The sequence below is a fragment of the Antechinus flavipes genome, chromosome 4 (assembly GCF_016432865.1).
Source record: "Antechinus flavipes isolate AdamAnt ecotype Samford, QLD, Australia chromosome 4, AdamAnt_v2, whole genome shotgun sequence".
In the NCBI taxonomy this organism is placed as follows: Eukaryota; Metazoa; Chordata; class Mammalia; order Dasyuromorphia; family Dasyuridae; genus Antechinus; species Antechinus flavipes.
This window is the reverse complement of record NC_067401.1, coordinates 190,136,056-190,158,060: the sequence shown is the minus strand read 5'-3', so window position 1 is coordinate 190,158,060 and position 22,005 is coordinate 190,136,056. Positions and strand designations below refer to the sequence as shown.

Sequence of the window (22,005 nt, the reverse complement as noted above, 5' to 3'; positions counted from 1 at the left end):
TGAAGAATATGGCTGATAGGCAGCACAGAGTGTTATTGTTTGTCCTTAGTTCTCAAAGAAAACCATGACATCAGGAAAGTGATGCCATAACATACAAGTGGACTTAATTTAAGTGAGGGAGGATTGTACAAGGTCACTAGACTATGAAAAGTCTTGCAAGTCAGGAAGAGAAGTTTGGATTCAAGAAGAAAGATATTAAGAAGTCCTTGTAATTTTCCTGATGGACAATTAACCCAGTAACAGAGTCCAGGGGTTATTGGAGGGGATTACCCAAAGTATGATAGCTCTTGCCACACTGCTGACCTGAGGTTAAAGACCTGGATTAGGCTAATGGCCAAAACAGCAAGGATAGGGTATATTAATGAGAAGGGAGAATGGTAACTAGATGTGGGTTGAGAGATAAAGTATATGAAGCATTTAATAAAACAATTTATGCAAAGCACTGGTGATACAAAAGGAAGAGTAAGACTCTGCTGCTATGAACTCTAAATTTTAATAGAAAAATTCTAGTTGCAAGTCATATGCAAAAGTTTAATGGTCCTTGGGGTATAGATGTTTATCTCTGTTTATGTTCTAGTAGGACAAGTCATTTTTAGTGCCAATTACCAATTAATAAAAAATATTTGCCAGGTAATACAACAATCACAAATGGAAAAAAAATGACATTCAATTGTTCCACCTGCCATTCTAATCCACAATCATAACTCTAGAACTCAACTCTCAAAGCTGTTATTTTTGTATCAATTCTCTTAAAACTGAAGCTGGTACTCTGGGCAAACTTTTACCAAAGGAGTAAACTAGAGAATGAGGTAGACATATTTTGGTATAGTAGCCCAAAATAAGGAGCTTCTATATAGGGTCTTCTATATCAGGTCTTCTGCCTCTGCATAAGTGCAGAATTTTTTTCCACTACATATATTAGTCACTATTAGTTTATAATCAACATCCAAATTACAGGTGCAACTTCTCTAACAGACTTACTCCCCTACTCTTTTCCTCAAATCTGTATCTATATTCAGAAAATTAAATGTATACAAATTCTCCATTCTGTTCCTTCCTTTCTTCCTTTATAAAAATGCTGCCTTCTCAAAGTTTTCCCTTTAGATAAGTGAGAATGCTGGGTAGTAGGAAGATGGGAATATTTGGCTAGACTGGGTCTAAGACACTAGATTCAAAAAATCCTTAGGAAAAAAAATTTTTTTTGGCTGAGGTAATTCGGGTTAAGTGACTTGCCCAGGGTCACAAAGCTAGGAAGTGTTAAGTGTTTGAGACCAAATTTTAACTCCCGTTCCCCTGACTTCAGGGCTGGTGCTCGATCTATTGTGCCACCTAGCTACCCTAGTCAGTAATTATTTAATGCATAGGGGGAGTTAACTGATGAGGTGCCGAGTCTTAAAAAAAAGACTCATCTTCCCGAGTTCAATGCTGGCTTCAGACACTGTGTGTGGCCTAGGGCGAGTCACTGAATCCAATTTTCCTCAGTTTCCTTATCGCAAAATGAGCTACAGAAGAAAAAGGCAAATTAACCCAATATCTTTGTCAAGAAAACACGATGGGGTCAGAGTTGAAACAAAACTGAAAAATCAAAATGTAATGCAAAATGAACATTTTGTTCTGATGAAAACAAAAATAAGCCAGTCTCATCACCTGTGACCCAAAGAGGGTATCATTCAAATTCAGTTCCTTTCTTTTAGTGGATCTATGTAGCTATACCTCTAGAGATATTAGGCATTGAGCAAGTACTTAACACTAATTAGAGGCATCTAGGATAAAATGCTGCGCCTGGAGTTAGAAGACCCGAGGTTCAAATTCCATCTCCAACTCTGACTAGGTATGTGACCCTAGGCAAGTCACTTAAATGTCAGACTGCCTCAGTTTCCTTAACTGTAAAATGGGGATAGTGTACATAGATATACACTTGTAAAGGTACTGGTCCTATAGTCACTCTTCCAGAGTTCAAATCTGGTTCTCAGTTGCTGTATGACTGCACAAGTTATTCAACCATTTGGCTGTTTCCTCATTTATAAAATAAACTGGAAAAGGAAATGGCAAACCACTAACTCTAAATGCTACCTGACACAACTGAATTGTGAAGAATGAAGATTATAGTTTACCTACTTGATACATATAACAAGTGTTATCAATAGAGTACCTTAAGTATTAATTCTCTAACACTTATCCCAAGGAATTCCCAAGAAAAAGGGAATTCCCTACCCAGAAGAAATGCATTCCCATCCCCAGAATCACTTATTTCCTTATATTCTTCATAACTTGTGAAACCACGATGTTCTAGAAGATCTTTTTTTTTTGGCCACAGTGCAAGCAGCAATGAATCTTTTGCTAGGGCCAAGTCCCTTAGTTATCTGCAAAATCACTGGCCAACTTTTCCAAGTCTACCATGTCCCAAATATAGTCTGTTTCTGCAATTGTTTCTTAAGAAGTTGCTGGATGTAATCTTCTACTTGTTTGATCTGTCTAGAATAAGTGCTCTGGCCGTAAGTTTTCAACAAGGCAATATCACCCTCATCCAGCGCTCGAATGGGCTTCTTGTCCTTCTCCTCTTTTAAGAAATTTGAACATTTTTTCATGCTTGGGGGAAAAGATTTTCCCCCTTCCCAAACTACCTATTCCTATATTCATCATTTTTTGATGGAAAATTGTACAGATCTGCACACATATATTGTATCTAGGATATAGCTTAACATGTTTAGCATGTATAAGACTACCTGCCATCTAGGGGAGGAGATGGAAGGAGGGAGGGGAAAAATTGTAACAGTGCAAGGGACAATGTTGTAAAAATTATCCACATATGTTCTGTCAATAAAAAACTACTATTAAAAAATAATAAAATACAAGGAGAAAAAAATTCCCTTACTGAAAAACAATCCACATTGATTTAAAAATCATTAATTTACATTATTCATTCACTAAAATATTACACTCTAAGTATGATTAATCTTTCTTAAAAGTTCCTGCAAAGGACTCATTGAACAATGTTGGCAATTCAAAATTCTGCTATTATAGGAAGATAGAAGTTACAGTGGGAAATAATTGGTATAACAAAAATATCAAAAAACAAAACAAGGAAGCTGGCAGGTCTTATAAAAACTTTACTTCAATACAAAAAACAAGAGATTGAATAAAAGAAAAAAAAAAACAAACATCCAACTGTTTGCTTGCCACCCAATTTGAGCAGTGATCCACGTAGAAAAACTCTTGGTTTCTTGGATCTGAAACATCTGCAACACTGTACCACAAACAAGATGAGGACCCTAAAAATCCATAAAACAATTAGTGATTATTTCCAACTTTTCCTTCCTCCCCTTTCCCCAACATACACATTCCCAATTCTGTTTGTTAGCAAAATACTTAAGTGGGTAAACCAAGTATAACATGCAAAGTAGGTACAAGTGGGAATTGCTTTCTAGACAGAAGCTGCAAAGCCACTTTCAGAAGAAAATTCAAGCAGATCATGCCTGATCTCAAATCTTGAATTTTTTGTGCCTCTGTAATAATACTAATCCCATCATGCTACCTTGCACCTTTACTAATAGGTGCTACAAACCAATACTTTTGAAAGAAAAATGAGAGCAATAAAATGAGAATCTTCATCTCCACTTTATCAAAGTCCCAGAAATTCAGTTCTCTAAACAGTGTGGGAACTCATAAGAATTTTATAACAGGAATTACTAGTTCCATAACTAAGTTATTAGTTATTCCTACCCAATGACACTCACAGGACAAGATAAGATAAAGGACCCAGGAATATGTCTCCCTGCCTACCCTACAATCCCAAGGCCTCAAATTCCTAGGATGGGTCAGAGTGGTTTTCTTGTCTCCAATGCATGTGTCAGAGACTCTAGTCTGAAAACTCATCATTCCCAATTTTTAGGAACATTAGAGAAGCAGGCCTTGGATGGAAATGATTCTGGGAACACAAAAATGGCATGAAGAGAATGCTACGTCACTTGAAAATGGGAGAAAATAGCATTGCGAGAGAAGTGTCAAGAAAGTCTCCATTTGTAGAGCCTGGTTAAAGGAAAAAAAGGCAATGTGGATATGGTGATGATGAGAGCCATCTATACCCAGAGAGAGGACTGTGGGAACTGAGGGTGGACTACAATATAGTATTTCACTCTTTTTGCTGTTTGTTTGAATTGATTTTTCTCATTTTTTAAATCAGACTTTTTTTGTGTAAGACAATTGTAAAAATATGTATGCCTATTCTGGAGTTAACATATTTTTACCATGTTTAACATATATTGCACTATATGCCATATAGGGCAAGGGATAGTGGGGGGGGGGGGAGGAAAAATTGAAATATAAGGTCTTTCAAGGATCAATGTTGAAAGAAATTATCCTTGCATGTTTTGAAAATAAAAAACTTCAAATAAAAAAAGGCATTGTATACTCCTTTCAAAAAGAAAGGATATGTATGAAAAGAGAGTCAGAAGGTAATGACCTCTAAGTTATGTATAACACAAGTCCATGTGACCATGGAGAACAAGAAGCTAAAGAACCTTCTTTTTGAAAGCAAAAAGATTAATTAAATTAAATTAAAAGCAGGATAATTTTCAACTAAAAAAAAAAAAAAAGAAAACACTCATAGCTTCCCACAGATCTACAGAGCACTTACCTTTCCTGTGTTGAAGTAGAATCTGTTGCTTAAATTCCCTACCATGGATTATGAAGGTAGGAGCCAGAGGAGGGAAAAAAAAAAAGTATTCAGAGAATTATCAAAAATTAGAGGGTTCCATGTCACCCTAATCCCAACCAAGAGTCAGAGCGCTGCGGTAGTAGCATCAAGGAGATACTCAGATCCACTCTAGGGTCATCATGCCAATCAAGGAATCATACTACCCTATCCCAACTAGGAAATCCCCTATCCCCTTTACACCTGGTCACTTACCTACGGGTGCCCTCTGTTGCGTGGGTCCTAAGTCCTAGAAGAAAGCAAAGTTAAACCTGAGGAGCAAAGAAGGGAAACCAGGAATCCCTTTTTCCCTTTTTTGAGGCTGGATCAGTTCCAAATGGTGACGTCATGAGGACATCAGAAACTCTAGTCTGTAAAAGTAGGATCATCCTGTCCAGATTCCTGGGTTATCCGCGCCCCCTCTCTCCCCCTCCTCCCCTCCCCCCCCGACCTCGCACCGCTGCGGCCTTACCAGCGATCTAGTCACTTCCACGGTCCGGGTGGCAACCGAGTGTGGGGGGAAAAACCCATGCTCCAAAGGCCTACACTGCCGAAAAACTCCTCATTCTACTCATTTTCCCTTCCTGATCAACCCACCGAGCATTGGCCGGGGACTGAATCGCGAGCGCGGGCTCGGCGGCCATGGCACAAAGTCCAGGCTGCATCACAAAATCGAGAGGAGGCCATGAAGAAGAAAAGACTTTAACCTTAACGAAACGGCTATTTAAAGCCTCAGGAAAGTGGACGAGGAGGGAAAAGACCTTGAAGCGTGAGGCTGTCACAGGCAGTGCCTAAACTAAGCGCAAGCCTCTTTCCCAATTCTTCTTTTAGTATAAGAAAAAAGAAAACAGAGGAAAATTGATAATGGCTTCTCTTTCAATCCTACTTTTTTATTTGGAAGGAAAATCTGTAAAGGAATTTTTGTTGATTAAAACAAAGTCACCCAAAATACAGGCAGATTGGTAGGCCAAACCCGAGAAGTCCCCACAGTCAGAGCGGAAGTGTGCTAGAGGAAGAGGAGGGGACAGCACGTACCAGGATCCGCCTCTGAGGCCTACCGACGCTCGCCGTTGGGAGGAGTTTAAAAAAAAACCGCTAAATTCTTAGGTTAGACGTTAATAACGATCTAGGCCTGAGCTTGGTCCATCAGGCCTTCGAGTTCTGCCCTCTCCCCCCTCCCATCTGAAAACCTCTTTTGTCCTCGCCTTTCACTTGGCGCCTCCTTTTCGCTGTAACTTCTCGCAGCCCCCTCCCCTGGAAGGGATGAAAAGGCCCGAGTTCCGTTATGGGAATGGGATTTGGGGACCCGATTCATTATTAGCCCCTTCTGTCAGTTTTTACTTAAGTGAAAAATAATGTTATATATAACACTATGTAAATAAACATTGTATCATATGCATATAAAATAGAAAATATAGAAAAATGTGCCCCCAAAATCACGGACACGTATTTCAAGAAGGTCAGATAGAAACCATGCGCATCCTAAAGCATCCAAACTATCCAAAGCAGTCATAGCAATACTTTTTTGTGGTGGTAAAGAAACCGGAAACAGTGGATGTCTATATTGGTTGGGAAAATTTAAATTTTAAAAATTTAAAACTGTGATTTATGTGAATGTGGAGGGAACCCTGAAATTGTCCTGACTGGGGGGAAGGGGAAGAAACTCTCCTTGAACTCTTGAGAAACTCCTCTCTGACAGAGATCCACTCTTCAGGGCAGTTAAGTGGGTTTTTTTCGATTTTTTTTTTTTAAGATTGGCTCAGGACCACTCTCTACTTAGCTCGAATTTATAAATGGTCTCATTTAGCTGGAGATCTGAACCTGACATCTCTATTGAGCTGAAAATTGGTTCAGGACCAGTAAGTGGTCTCTTTCAACCAGAAATCTAGGCCTGGGGTCAGTGACAACATTGAAGGAATCTCATTCAATTGAAACTTCAGTCTCAGATTTCCATACCTTAAAGGACAAAATTGAGAAATTTTGGAAAATGTGAGATTTTATATGAATTGATAAAGTGAAGTAAGCACAACTAGGAGAAAAATAAATATAATGACCCTTGCTGTCTAAGTGAAATCAATAAAAGGCAAAAACAACAAACCAATTGGGGCAACTGGATCAGTGAATAGAGTAAGGGCTCTGAAATCAGGAAGATCTGAGTTCAAATTATTATTCCAAGTTATAGCTATAAAGTAAATAGATTGAAATGTACTTCTTTTGAAATCAATAATACTTTTAGTGTCCTGCCTTTACTAATGGATAGAGAGCTGGGTCAAAAGTCAGAAAAACTTGAATTCTAATCCCACCTTAGTTATTAGCTGTCTGACCGTGGGTAAATCATTTAATCTCTGCCTGCCTCAGTTTACTCAACTGTAGAATGGGGATAATAAGAGCTATTTTTTTCAGGATTAGAGATATTGTAAAGTATCTGGCACACACATATATAAAGCTAGCTATTATTATGTCTTCATGATGTGAATGATGCATAACCAAATACAGTTCATGTAATGATGAATGTAGTGGTGTAGAAGGGAGGGAAACATGACATTATTCTCACTTCTATGCCAGTCTTCTTCAGATGAATTTCTTTTCGTGCTGATTCATATTGTTGAGGTCTAGATTTGGGGTACCTAAATGAAATTGAGGTCTAGTGGCAGGTTTGGGGTACAGGGAGTCAAATGGAGCTCCCCTGCAACCCCCCTGGATTCGGTGCAAGGATGAAGCAGTAAATGAGGTGGCTTGAGTCCCCAAGAAAGGCATTTATCAGGCTGAGCTAGATTGATAAAAGAGGTTTATTATTGGGTTTGGAAATAAGGAGATAGGTGAAGGTAGAGATAAGGAGGGCACTGGACAGAAGGTCCAGTGGACAGAGGATCCTCACATGACTAGCATGTTTGGAATCTCTGCAAAGAGAGGGTTCCAGTGTGTCCCTTTTATAATGAGAGATTTTGCTAGAGGAGCTTTTGGGTGTAACCCCAAAGTTGGCTCAGATTTGGATGGGAGTTGGGACAGGTCCAGATCTTCTATTGGAATACAAAGGGACCAGGATTTGTGAGTTAAAGGGTAATTACATTAACTAGGGGAGGTTGGGAATCACAAAGAAAGGAATCTTTCCCTCATCAATATTTCTGACTTTTTTTTTTTTTAATAATTATAACTTTTTATTAACAGAACCCATGCCAGGGTAATTTTTTACAACATTATCCCTTGCACTCGCTTCTGTTCCGATTTTTTCCCTCCCTCTCTCCACCCCCTCCCCCAGATGGCAAGCAGTCCTATACATGTTAAATATGTCTGACTTCTTTCAAAAACTGGACTCAAAACATCTCTTTCATGAAATTTTCTTAGATGACTTCATTCTGTTTACTTCTTTATTTCATAACTATCAACACTCCCCATACTATTTCTTTGTTCTACAACTGGATGTTCAGAAATTACAGATTCAACAGACAAAATCTGCCCTGTTTTTGTGTTCCATGCAATCCAAGGTCCAAAATTTTGTACATATGTAACCCAGGTTTGAAAATAGCTTGGGTTTTCTCCTTGAAAATTTCCTGTATCTTTTTGGCAAAAGACAAGGAAAGTAGGAAAGTCAGAATTCAAAAGCTGAATTATCAGAAACTTTTAATTGAATAGCAGTTGCTTAAGATAGTTTAACATTTCTATGAGAGAATCTTCATGCTTTATGGAAAATATACCAGCAAGAAATACAGCACAGAACAGGAATAGTTACTGAAATGTTTGATCTCAGACCCCACATACGGTTAAGGAAGGAACCAAAACTTAGCTGAATTGTATAGGGCAACTGGCTCAAGTATATTTATCGTGGGCCTATTTATGTAGCTGGCAGCTAGATTCTGTGAGCAGATTCTGTGAGAATCCACCCAAGAAATGAAAGCCTTTTCTAGCCTGCCAGACAGGCTAGAGTTGGCAGTGAGATGTCTTTTTTGTTCCCTTGGACCTATAAAAGTTGGGTGTCAAAAGTACATGTTCTTAGCATTTTCACTTTTTGTTGTTTGCTTGTATGTTATTTTGCTTCTCTTTTTTTCTTGTGCAGCACAAAAATTGCATAAATATGTATACATATAATGGATTTAATATATATTTCTACCATGTTTAACATATATTGGACTACTTGCCATCTAGGGGAGGGCGTGGGGGAAGAAGGGGAAAATTGGAACACAGGGTTTTGCAAGGACTAATGTTAATGTCCATGCATATGTTTTGAAAAATAAAAAGCCTTAATTTTAAAAAAAAATCTATAATCCATAAAAAGTCCGTCTATTAAAAAAAAAGAAAAATACATGTTCACAAATGGAGAACTAGGTGAGCAAAGTTAGGATTTCAGACTTTAACAAGGAATAATTCAGGCCCTTAACCCAGTTTAGCCCCATGGGATTTTCAAGATTGTATCTTCATTTTTTTATTATATTGAGGATGCACTCTAATATATAATAATGTTTATTTTTATTAATAACTACATAGCACCTAACAAGTACATGTGCTCCTTTTTGACCATGTGTGTGATGTGGAACAGCAACTTTAACAAGCTCTCTTGTCAGGAATGAAATAGAATTTTAATGGCGCTCATTCTGTTCCCACTGTCACACACAAAAGTCCATTGAGTTGAAACTGTCTTATTAGTTTATTTAAAAGCATAATCTATACCTCCAGTCTCATCCTGCAGTTACTCACTTTGGATGTAAGCAAATTTGTTTTCTACCCTAACTCCTTCCTAAATCATTAATTCTGCCCTTACTTTCCTTCCCCTCTTCCCTCTGAATGGGACCAGGTGAAGATTTCTCAAAAAGTCTATGAAATGGAGTGAATCAGACCTTAGGCCTAAATTTTAGGAAATTAAAGGATCCTCTATTCTCAAAGGACTGTAAGACAGAAAAGGTCAAATCCGAGGTCTAAGCTTCCAGATGTCACATGACCAACAGGAAGTAGACAGTATAGCCGACCATTGGTCAATGGTTATTTCCTTTTTAATCCATCCAATGAATTTTTAAAAAATCAATAGGAACAGGGGTTGTGCCCCCATTTTTCTTTTGTTTGTTTGTTTGCTTTTTTTTGCTATTTAATCCTTTCCCTATTTCCAGCCCAGGGCCACACACACACTATGCTGGGCTGTTCAGTTGGTGTGTTCGGACCTCTCCTTGCAAGGACTGAATACATGCTTTCTGTTTGTATCTGAAGATGCTTCTGAGTGATCAGTTTGGGAAAGGAAGTCTAGCACTTCATCCCACACACCTCCAATCTTAAAAAGCCCACTTCTCTCACAGTCCATTTTAAAAATCATTTTTAATTTTGCCCCTGAGCCTTTTCTTGTCAATAAAGGATATCATTTCAGACTATGATAACACCTGTGGTGAATTCTTGACATTTCGAACTGCTCTCCCACAATCTGGTATTTCTTCAATGTGTAATTGAGAAGGAGATTGGAATTTCAATGGAATACTGGCAAAAAAAAAAAAAAAAGCACCAAGTTTTGTGCAGCTTTTGTTTTGTTTTGTTTTAATGTTGGGCACCGGATACGTCGGGGTCATAGTCACCCCTCCCCTTCTTTGCCATTAGGACTGGAAATTGAGTTTTACATAGCATTGTGACACAATGAAGGAGAGAGAAAAAAAAAAATATCCAGGTGCCCACCACTCTGACTCCATCCTTGTCTGTAACCTCCCACTCAGAGGCTACTGATTGTCAGGGCCATACATACTAATCTTTCCCGGATAGACAAATGGCACCTGAAGAACAGGGACGGGACTAGAGACCTCATGAGTTCGGCTGGTCCAATCATGGGAAAGAAAATGAGACCCCAGGATGGGTTCGTCTTCATATAGGGATGGAATTGGTTAGGGACCTCATGAGTTCAGCTGGTCCCATCATGGGAAGGGAAACGAGACCCCAAGACTGATAAAGCAAGCCAAAAGTAGATGTGACATCACAGGAAGAGGCTGTGGGGAAAGAAGCAGGAAGTAGATTTACAGTCAGAATTAGGATATGTTACAGAAGGCAAGAAGGCAACAAAGGTAACCAGGAAGCAAGGACTTGGCTATTTGATAGCTCCCAGGAAAGAACATGGGCCCTATTAGAGTGGAAGAAATGTAAGAAATTGAAAGAGGCAGTTAACAGTTACAGGGTTAAATCTCCATAAGTTAAAGAGCTGCTGGCTCTCCTAACCTCCAGCAGTATAACCTTTCCCTGATTTCGTGGCTCACCTACAGGTGGCTGTTGAGAGATTAGTATGTAAAGGAGAAGCAGCTGGTCTTCGTATGCAGAAATCAGAACACTAAGTTCCACTGCCAAAAAGCCATGTCCTCCTCAGATGAGGACACAAGCCTTGAGGAGATGATAAAAGGATGTGAGAATGTTGGCTCCAGTATCTTTCAAACTTGAGCTCACAAACTCCTGTGTCCGGATGCCCTGCTGAACAAGAACCACTGCTTGATGAGGCAGTGGGAGGATTCAAACAAAAGCCTGGGATTAGGCATGCTGACAATCAGTAATCTCTGAGGGAGTGGTTACAATGAGGATTGCCAGACCCAGCAAGGGAAGGTTCAACAACCTCTTTGAGAGACAGGAAGGCAGGAATGTATAATGGGTCAGGGATAAGTTTGCCCGTCATCATGCCCGGTGACACAGCTGTAGTATATAAGTTAGAGAGCCAGCCCGGTGGATGTGGATAAAACAGGGCTTTTTAAGGTCCTTTGAAAGGCCGAGGAAGGACATTGGCAAGGTCCAACCTTAATCCTTTGGAGAAGGCTGGCATATTGATGTCTTACAGGTCCTGATGGGGAAGGCCACTGGATTTCAGAAATACCAACTATTTGGCCAACCTAAAATCACCTTAGTATTTGGTACCTTAACATCAGTCTTGTCTCCATGTCTATCTGGGGAAAATTGGTATGTATGGCCCTGGCAATCGGTACCCTCGGAGTGGGAGGTTAACACTTATCCAAAACTACCCTGGGAATAGAATATGTTATCTTGCCTCCTGCCTAAAAACCTAAATTATGCCCTCACTATAGTCCCTATTTATCCAAGAATGGTCCTCCTCCCTTTTCTGACAGGGCCTGAGCCACAATCCGCAAAGCTGTAAATAGCAAGTTAACTCTTCTCTTCCTGCTCTCTCTGTGAAGTAAAGATAACAACTGTGACAAAATATTAGGCTAATTGCATTCTCAGCTTCTGTATCCTGCTTGCAAACCTTGTCAGACCCTAAATCAGTGGCTGGAATCAGGCAACATTGGTGACTATTAGTCAATGACGGTTAGTTACATTCTTTTCATCTATCCAGTGAAAAGGCTTGGATCTTTTACTATTTAACTGGGTGTTCTGCTTGTCAGGTTGAGAAGCACACTTTGGGAACTAAGATCCCTACTGGGTGTGCTGGGCCTCTCCCTGCAAGGACTAAATAAATGCTTTCTCTTTGTACCTAAAGATGTTTCTGGTTGGTTAATTTGGGGAATGGGGTCTAGCACCTGTCCCACACACCAGGAAATATTTAACAAAATAAACAAAAATACAATAGAACATAGATAATGTTAAAATATGGTTTTCTAAATCATTATGCAACCCACAGATATCCTTTCTGTATGGTCTAGTCCTCCTCCCACTTTCTATTTGATTTAGACACCACTGTACTAGATAGTCCCTACTGCCTCCCTAAATTGTAATCACTGCTAAAATTTTTCATATTGAATACTTTAGATGACTGCATACCTTAGAGTAGTGATGTCACTAAAAGGTTGGAAGCTGAAAGATCCCTTAATTCCTAAATTCTCTCAGTCATCCCCCTTATTCTCTCCTCTTCTCTCCATTATGTTATTCTGATATGGACTTACTATCTATCCTTGTCAGGTAGCAGCTTAGCCAACTATTTTCAGGCGTAACCAATTCCCAGACTATATCCTGTTTGTATAGAGTGATTGGCAGATGGAATTCTTTCTCCCTTGTCTATCCCCCAATTACTATGCATCTTTAAAGAACCTTTGAGATATTCATTAGCATTCCATATGGCTCCTTGATCTCTCCTTCTGAGCTTCTGCTTTTACTTCCCTGGTTTCCTTGAGAAATGCTCAAGGCTATATTTCCCCTATAGAAGATCTGCTCATGCTGAAGATTTTTGCTAAATTCTCTCCAGGACTAAATCAACTAGGAGGCACTCTTTTTCTCTCCCTCTTAGTGTCTTCCCTTTAATGTCATCTTTCTCCTTACTCTAGCTAACTCTAGTTAGTCTGCTAAACTCCTCTATGAATGAAACCTGCCAGTCAATGGCATGCTCAGGCCTCATGGCATATTCCTTTAATGGATTTCTCCAAATTCCTTTCCTTGATGACACCATTGTGTAATGTTCTCTTTGGTTAGGTTTTCTTGGGGTCTCTGGAGGCAGCCTTCGTTTCAGTTCGGTAATCACCACAAGTGCAGCCAGGGGTTAAAGTCCAAAGACTTTACTGTCTCCTTCAAAGTCTTGTCTCCTTTTCTGGGGCCCCGTTAGCATTCTTAGAGACCTCTCTCCTTGCTTCTGAGAGCTTGAGCTCCTGCCTCCTTCTCTGCCCAATGAATCCTGGCTGAGGCTCCTAGTTTATATGTTCTACACTGAGTATACACCAATCATTATATCACTAGGAAACCATTATTTGTTGCAGGATTAAATCGATGCTAAACTAGATTTAACTATGGTCTCCTCAATTCCACTTAATACCTTGTTTCAAGTTCTGGCCCATTGCTCTCCCAACTCTATTTCATAATTGCCACACTGGTGCCTATTTTACCTCTTATTTTGTCTGTAACTTCTTCCCCTAAATAAACCTACCTTTTGGCAAAAAGAATGGCCATTGTGAATTTGTTACATGTTTATTTTGAACTAGGAATTGCTACCTTAACCTCATCATAACCTCAACGGGGCCTTCACTGCTGTGGAACAATCCTACTATAGCTCTTTTTATCAACCCACTATTCCACTTTCCACAGCAGTTCTTTCAAATTTTTTCATTTCATCTTAAACCTCCCATGATTTCCCCCTTTCCCCACTGTTTCAGTGTAGAATCTTGCCTCATTTTTTACAGGGAAAAAAAGACTATTTTCCATGAACTCCCTCTTTTCCCCTCTTCCTAACTTCTATCACTTAAATGCCTTCTACTCTCTCCTCTCTCACCTCTATCTTATGAAGTGGCCTTACTTCTTACCAAGCCTCTAATCTATTTGTTCAGTGATCCCATTCTATCCTGTCTCTTCCAACAGATTGCTTCCTCTATCATCCCCACTTCATCATTTATCTCCAATCTTTTTCTGTCTACTGACTCATTTCCTATTGTGTATATATTTGCTTCTCCCCATCCTGAAAAAATACTTCACTTGATACTTCAACTCCTTTTCTCCTTTCCATCATCTTTTCTTTAAAGTTAAACTTCTTTAAAAAGTTACCTATAATAGGTGCCTCTATTTTCTCTTCTCTCATTCTCATCTTAACCCTTATAATCTGGCTTCTGACCTGAAATGGATACTGAATCTCTGAGATTACTCTCCAAAAGCTTTCTTAGTTTCTGAATATAATGGCCTTTTCTCAATCCTTAAATTGAGGTTCAAAAGGGTTGGAATCACAGACAGGTGTCAGGAGGTATCTCTAAAGAATTTGCAGGTTTAAACTCATCTCCAAATCAAGGGGAAAAGTTCATTGTAATTGTAATACCAATTGAAGCAGGCTAAATTCCAAAATTACTAACAAAGAACCAAGAGAAAGAAGATACACTTATAGGACAAAGTTAGAGAGACCAGACCTTCATGTTACTTATTTGCTAATTTTATGGTTTAGAGATAGGTCTGAGGGATGATCTGTTACTATTGTTTCAGGAACTTGGTTATTACTGATCAACGGGTTATCTGATAGTCATGTTTGTAACTTCTCTTCTACCTTTTGTCAGAGAGAACAGCCATTGTGAATTTTTCACATGACCAAACCCCAACATTTGGTGCCTGCCATCATCTGTTGTCTACATTAGCCGCATCATTTTCAGACATCCCAAACTGGATGTCCCATAGCCATTTTAAATTCAATATATCCAAAACTAAACTCAGTATCCTTTCCTCCCCCAACCCTTTACCTGCTCTCCACACACACACATACACACACACACACACACACCCCTTTCTTATTACCATAGGAAGATGTACACTGGTCTTCTGACTGTTCTAGAAACAAGACACTCCATCTCTATGTTGCAGGCATTTTTTTTCTAACTGGATTGCTCTCCTTCTCCTCTCTGACTAGTGACCTCTCTGGCTTACTTTAAGTTGCAAGTAAAGTCCCATCTCCTACAGAAAGACTTTCCCAATACATCTTAATCCTAATGCCTTCCTTCTATTAACTATTTCCTAATTATCATGTATGTAGCATGCTTTGTATATGTTTATTTGCATGTTGTCTCCCCCATTTGTTTATGCACTAGTTCCTTTTTTGTAATCCCAGCACTTAGCACTACCTTAGCACTTAAAATGTTTTTTGATTGAAAGAATTCAGACAAATAAATCCTATTTATGTTAGTACAAAAGGACTTGGGACTTAGAACCTGTCAAGTAGATCTAAGTTAAGCTTAGAAATTGGAATGTTGGAAGCATAACCTAGGAATTGCTACCTTAACCTAATAACTCAACTTAATAACTCAACTGGGGCCTTCACTGCTGCGGAACAATCCTACTATATCTCTCTTTATCAACCCACACAGAGCCTGCACCTTTGACAACTTGGTCCTCGAGATATATAATAGCTGAAACAATGGTCCTGGGTTGTATCAAAATGGAGCATGGTATTTCACACACATAATAACCCACACTATGTACATCATTCCCTTCTATAAATCCCTTTGTTCATGAAAACACTTTGAGGGAGGTACTATAAAAGATGAATCATAAGTTAAGTGATTTTCCCAGAGTCAAAGCTAGTAAATAGCAGAGCTGGGATTTGAATTGAATTCTCTTAATTTTGTGCTTTCCAATACCACATCAATAACTACATTGCAAAACAGACCATTATCTATACATAGTAAAAAGAGCACAAGCAAAATATTTTCAAAGTTCTAAGGAAGGAAACATCATTCCTTAGAGATGATCAGGCAGGGTCTCATAATAGAGGCAATATGAAAATTTTGAAAGTTCACAAATGTGATGCTTCAGAATGACAATTCAGGTTTATCAGTGTATATCCAGGAAGGCCTCTAGGTGGGTTTGGCATATGAGCATTCTGAATTAAAAAATGTCAGAGAACAATGGGACCTTAAAATCATATAACCTAACCTTCATTTTATAGAATAAAGAGGCTGTCTAAGGTCACATAGCAAACTACTAGTGGAGTTAGGACCAGGACTTCCGTCTTTTGCCTCATTCCTGTACTTTTCCATTACACCATGTTCCATAACCCTTCAGTATTTGGCCCACAGGAATTCTCCTGTCCTCTGCAACAAAGCTGTTCCAGAGTATTCCTGAAGTTCTACTTCTATGATCTTATGATTTTGCTATTCTTCCAGTACAAAACCATCACCAATTCTATCTCATTATTAGAGCATCATTCTTCATTCCCTTTCTAGGCCCTGTCCCTTGGGTTCATTGAAGCCCTTGCACCTGACTAAAATAACAGTTTCTGCTCCTTCCCTCCCCCATTATAACTGTAATTTCCAGGAGTCAATCAATGGCTTAAAGCAGGGCTTCTTAAACTTTTTCTACTTGAGAACCCTTTTCAAGAAATCTTTATGTGACCCTTATAGTATATAAGTATATATATAATAGGTATACAAACCAAACATTTACTGATAATAAATCATAATTTCATGACCTACACATTCAGTTACTGGTGATTAAGTTTGGAATCTCCTTACCAACTGACTTGGTTGGTGAGGCTAGAGAAAACCCCTTTTTATAATGGTGGCTGTAAAGTATTAATTTTTAGGTATAATCCAACATTCCACTTATTTCCCCACAGAAATCCTATATAGTGGTTAGATTATATAATATTACAGTTCATCAATATGTTGAGTTAAATTGGCTGGCCCAGGAACTTAATAATCGTGTTTAACAACATATGTGAGGAAAAAGATTTACTAATAACTTTCTCCTAAATGCTAATGTTTTGATTGGCTCAACATCTGTAAGAACTACTTTTGTTTTAAAAGGACTAATTTTTTTTAAAATGCTTTTTAAATCAAATTTCTCTCTAATTGGAATAATATTTGGGCATATTTTTTTGAGCTGGCATATCCAACAGGACTTGCCCATCCTCACCTTTTTGCCACTACAGTTAATGAGGTAGCACTCCACTTTTAAAACATTGTAGACCCATAGCTATTGTACTTTTTAATGAAAACTTTGGCAATTTTAATTTTAATCTTGAGTTTATAAATGTTTTGTGTGAAATAACTTTATAGGTTACCATGGCAATATTATGACCTAGTGGCCAACTTTTAGATGACAAATATCTTTGTTCTCAAGCTGCAAAACAAGATAACATAATTTATTTAAAAATAAATAAAACAAAAACATTGTCTAAGCCCTATACTTCGTTAACTGCCTGAACAGAGAATGTCTCTTTTTTTTTTTTTTTTTTTTGGTCCATTCCTCCATGGTACTTAGTACAGAAGTCCATACTATCTATAGATATTTTATATGAATTAGTAATGACATTGAAATATAATATTCAGTACTCCATGTATTATTTAATTAAATAATTCTATGTCCAGAAAAAAAGATTTTTTAAAAACTTTTTTGAATTACAGGATTTTAAAGTTTTAAATGAACTTGACCCTGGAAATAAACATCTACATACTAAGGAATTGAGGAAAAATAACCACTAGTAACAAGCAGGGACAACATATCAACATAGACATAAGGACACACACTAGGAATGCAACCAAAAACATACATTTTTCCCCCCACAGGAATGCTCAGATTTTTCCTGTAAAGTAAGATGGGAATCGAAAATTATGAAGGCCTTGATATACACAGTCCTCAACTTGATCTGGACTAACTAGCTTATAATAAGGATTGTGTTTTCCCCTCATTATCACCTGGTTGGTATCTTAGCTATAGGTACAGTGGAAGCTTCAGCTCCCCATTTCCCAATTTAAGAATCATTCCTACTCAGACAATTAACAATTTCTATCCCAGTTTCCCAAATAATAATATGCCTAATTCTGTCTTTTCAGCTAGAAACTTCATAGAGATACTTCTTATCATCCCATGATAAATGTAGTTCCTCTCTCCAGGATCGTATCCTGGATTCTTATAGTTTAACAAAAGAGATTGTGGTGCAAAGTAAAAGAATGGGAGTTGAAATCCTAGCTCTTCTGTGTAATAGGCATGCAATTGAATAAACTAGCTTTTAAGTTCCCTTGCAAGCTCTAAATCTACAATGCAGTTTTTGTTCTTTAGGAACTTAATACCATCTTCCTTTCTGCGTATTTTGACAGAACTTAATCACTTGCTAGGAAATACGATACCAGGGATGGGGTAAGTTGAGAGGAATTTTTTGCCTGTGTTCCTGTGGTTCTGGGTCCCATGTTGGTAGCGTATTACCTTCCCTTGAATTCTTAGTTTTTCTCAGTGACTGAAGGCCATTTTTATACTTCCCTTACCTTCAACCCCTCAGTTCAACAGTTATTCTCATGAATCCACTGCTCATACCCTTAAGCCCTATCCCCATACTCTCTCCAATCTTAAAGGTTATTTCCAACTACAATGTTTACCTATATCCTCAACCTACTATTTCTTAGAATACCTCTATTGAAGGAAAACTAAGATACAGGACCAAGTAAGGAAAGGGGCCTCACCTTTGAAATCCTAGGGCTCTGTACATTGTAATCATTCAGTGAACAGATTTAAAAACACTCTTGCCCCCCTTTTTTTAAACCCAAAATCTTTTATCAACAAAGATCCTATTTCCTTCTCAGAATTCAAAGGTCTTTCCCTTAGCTCCCTCCTTCTTCCAAACCCTGATTTATCTCTCTAACCCACCCACAAACCAGGCACCTTCCACTCACCAAATTCATTATACCCTTCCCTCAGAAAAATCATGTTTTTCTCTCTTTAATGAAAATCATGTTTTTACATAATCCCATTTCTATTTCATCCAAACCTTTAATCAAAAGAAATTACTATTTAGGCAAAAGTAGACCACCCCCCCCCAAAAAAAAGGACACTAATGATTCATTTTGATAGTTTATTTTTCCTATTTTCTAAGTCATTTACTACTGAAAATAAAAGTAAAAATAAATGAGTTATGAACAAGTACATAACAATATTCACTCCCAAGCTGAGGGAAAAAAATAAAAATGAAACATTAAAAGGGCAGAGGTCTATAATATCTCACAATTATTATATAAGCATGATAGGGAATTTAAAGGAGCAAAATCATAATATGGAAGGAAAGATCACCCAAATTCCCAGAAGCTCAAAGTGTAACATAGTCAAGTGGTGGAAGAAAATACAATTAATCCACCTCTTCAATAGTGGGGCCTGTTCCAGAGCTTGAATGCTGGGCCTGAGCCCCATAACTTTCCCCAGGAGGACCACCAGCTCCCTGGTAAAGACCAGTAATAATAGGGTTACACACCTGCTCTAATTCCTTTCTCTTATGCTCAAACTCTTCTTTTTCAGCCAGCTGGTTGGCATCAAGCCAAGAGATAGCCTCTTGGCATTTCTCCAGCACTTTTCTCTTGTCTTCCTCACTAATCTTTCCTTTCAGACCTTCATCTTCCACTGCACTTTTCATGTTGAAGGCATAAGATTCCAGAGCATTTTTAGCAGCAACTTTCTCCCTCTGGGCCTCATCTTCTGATTTATATTTTTCTGCATCACGCACCATTCGCTCAATTTCTTCCTTGCTCAGGCGACCTTTATCATTAGTGATGGTGATCTTGTTGGCTTTGCCTGTGCTCTTATCCATAGCTGTGACATTCAGAATTCCATTGGCATCTATATCAAAGGTTACCTCAATCTGGGGGACACCACGGGGGGCAGGGGGAATGCCACTCAGGTCAAAACGACCCAGAAGGTTGTTGTCCTTGGTCATGGCCCGTTCTCCCTCATATACCTGGATCAGTACACCCGGCTGGTTGTCAGAATAGGTGGTAAAGATCTGGGTCTGTTTGGTGGGGATGGTGGAGTTGCGTTTGATCAGTGCTGTCATCACACCTCCTGCTGTCTCCAGCCCCAGGGAAAGGGGAGCCACATCCAACAGCAACAGGTCCTGCACTTTCTCTGATTTATCACCCATCAGAATGGCTGCCTGCACTGCTGCTCCATAGGCTACAGCCTCATCAGGGTTGATGCTCTTGTTCAGGTCTCTGCCATTGAAGAAATCCTGCAGTAGTTTCTGTACTTTGGGGATTCGGGTGGAGCCACCCACAAGGACAACGTCATTGATTTTGGCTTTGTCCATCTTGGCATCTCGCAGGGCTTTCTCTACAGGCTCCAGGGTACCCCGGAACAGATCTGAGCACAGCTCTTCAAACCTTGCCCTGGTGACAGAAGTGTAAAAGTCAATGCCTTCAAATAAGGAGTCAATTTCAAGATTGGCTTGGGTGCTGGAAGACAGGGTTCTCTTAGCCCTTTCACAGGCTGTTCGAAGTCTTCTCACAGCCCGCTTGTTCTGGCTAATATCTTTCTTATGTTTTCTCTTGAATTCCTCAACAAAGTGATTTACTAGTCGATTATCAAAGTCCTCCCCACCCAGGTGGGTGTCTCCTGCAGTGGCTTTCACCTCAAAAATCCCATCATCAATGGTAAGAATGGAGACATCAAAAGTGCCCCCACCCAGATCAAAGATCAGTACATGTCGCTCTCCCTGACTAGCTTTATCTAGTCCATAAGCAATGGCAGCTGCTGTAGGTTCATTGATGATTCTCAGCACATTCAGGCCAGCAATCACTCCAGCATCCTTGGTGGCCTGGCGTTGAGAGTCATTGAAATAGGCTGGGACAGTGATGACTGCATTGGTGACTGCATGACCCAAGTAGGCCTCCGCAGTCTCCTTCATTTTGGTCAACACCATGGAGGAGATCTCCTCAGGATAGAAGGCCTTGTTTTCACCTTTGTAGGACACTTGAACTTTAGGCTTACCTCCATCATTTATCACCTGGAAGGGCCAGTGCTTCATATCGGATTGTACCACGGAATCTCCAAATTTGCGACCAATCAGCCTTTTGGCATCAAAGACTGTGTTCTGAGGATTCATGGCCACCTGGTTTTTGGCTGCATCTCCAATGAGTCTCTCTGTGTCTGTGAAGGCCACATAGCTGGGGGTGGTTCGGTTGCCCTGGTCATTGGCAATGATCTCCACCTTGCCATGCTGGAACACTCCCACGCAGGAGTAGGTGGTGCCCAGATCGATGCCGATGGCGGTACCTTTGGCAGATGACATCTTGGAAAATGTCTCCAGAATTCTGATTCTGGAAGCTCAGTCCAGGAAACTGCAAGTACAATCCTCACGGAACAGGTTCCTCTTGCGGGAGCGCAAGCGCCTTGGGAAAAATACGCCTTTACTCGGGATTTTCCAGAAGGCTTCAATTATGGCTGACTCGCGAAGGTTTCGGAGCCTCTATGTTCCGAGAAATTTCGGAAGTTTCAGTGGCGCAGTTACTCCAATTCGCAGGTTGTCAGAAGCAGCTGCAATGCTCAGTATTTATTTATTCTCCCAAGGACCTATTCTTTTCCGCATGTGTCAGCCAATCACAGCGTTCCTGGGGCGGTGTTCCCTTCTCTTTCTCTCCCCCATCTTGCTCAGGAATTTTCCAGTGATTTCGCGCCATGAGTGAGGCTTTTAGGGGTCCAGGTCCTACCCAAAAGCAACTCCAACCAATCACGGCGGGCATCCCGCCCCTCTTCAGAACTTTCGGGACATTTCTGGGGTTCCTGAGAAGTACGAGTTTGTAGGCGGAAGAAAATAGAGAAGAGGACCCTTAAGCAGGGTGTGCACAGCCGATTTTGGTGCCGCTCACTGCACTTTGTTACCATGACAACTTTGTCACACTCAGTCTCTCTGTCTCTCTATCACTCTTCCTCTCTACACAGACACACATTCTCTGCCACTGCCTCCCTCCCTCCATGTCTTTTTTTCTCTCTCCCTGTCTCTCTCTATCTCTGTCTCTCTCATTGGATCGCTCTCCTTTTTAGGAATGAGTATAAAGTAAAATTGGTTGTGGGTTTGTTGCGCCATTTGGCCTACTGGAGTGACTGGGGCTTTGTTTACGTTAATGACCTCTTCGTAGTACGTGGGCAAAGAGCAAAATGCCAGGGGAGAGTTTGAAAGGTGCATGAAATTCTAG

At 39.6% G+C, this 22,005-nt stretch overlaps 1 protein-coding gene, 1 long non-coding RNA gene and 2 other non-coding genes across 4 annotated transcripts; all 4 read right to left on the bottom strand.

The window, feature by feature from the left end:
* Window positions 1-3,090: 3,090 nt before the first annotated feature.
* LOC127561081 (uncharacterized) lies at window positions 3,091-5,528 on the bottom strand. The gene is made up of 4 exons (XR_007953456.1): window positions 5,166-5,528; window positions 4,910-4,943; window positions 4,637-4,674; window positions 3,091-3,272 (listed from the first exon to the last, which is right to left on the bottom strand). It is a non-coding gene; the product is annotated as an uncharacterized LOC127561081 (long non-coding RNA).
* Window positions 3,816-3,883, bottom strand: LOC127563618 (small nucleolar RNA SNORD52). The gene has a single exon (XR_007954059.1). It is a non-coding gene; the product is annotated as a small nucleolar RNA SNORD52 (small nucleolar RNA).
* LOC127563626 (small nucleolar RNA SNORD48) lies at window positions 4,779-4,841 on the bottom strand. The gene has a single exon (XR_007954067.1). It is a non-coding gene; the product is annotated as a small nucleolar RNA SNORD48 (small nucleolar RNA).
* A 13,357-nt stretch (window positions 5,529-18,885) lies between the features above and the next one.
* LOC127561079 (heat shock 70 kDa protein 1) lies at window positions 18,886-21,976 on the bottom strand. Its single transcript, XM_051996236.1, has one exon. It carries the CDS (start codon window positions 21,099-21,101, stop codon window positions 19,170-19,172), a length of 1,932 nt encoding a protein of 643 aa, XP_051852196.1. The 5' UTR covers window positions 21,102-21,976; the 3' UTR covers window positions 18,886-19,169.
* Window positions 21,977-22,005: the final 29 nt, after the last annotated feature.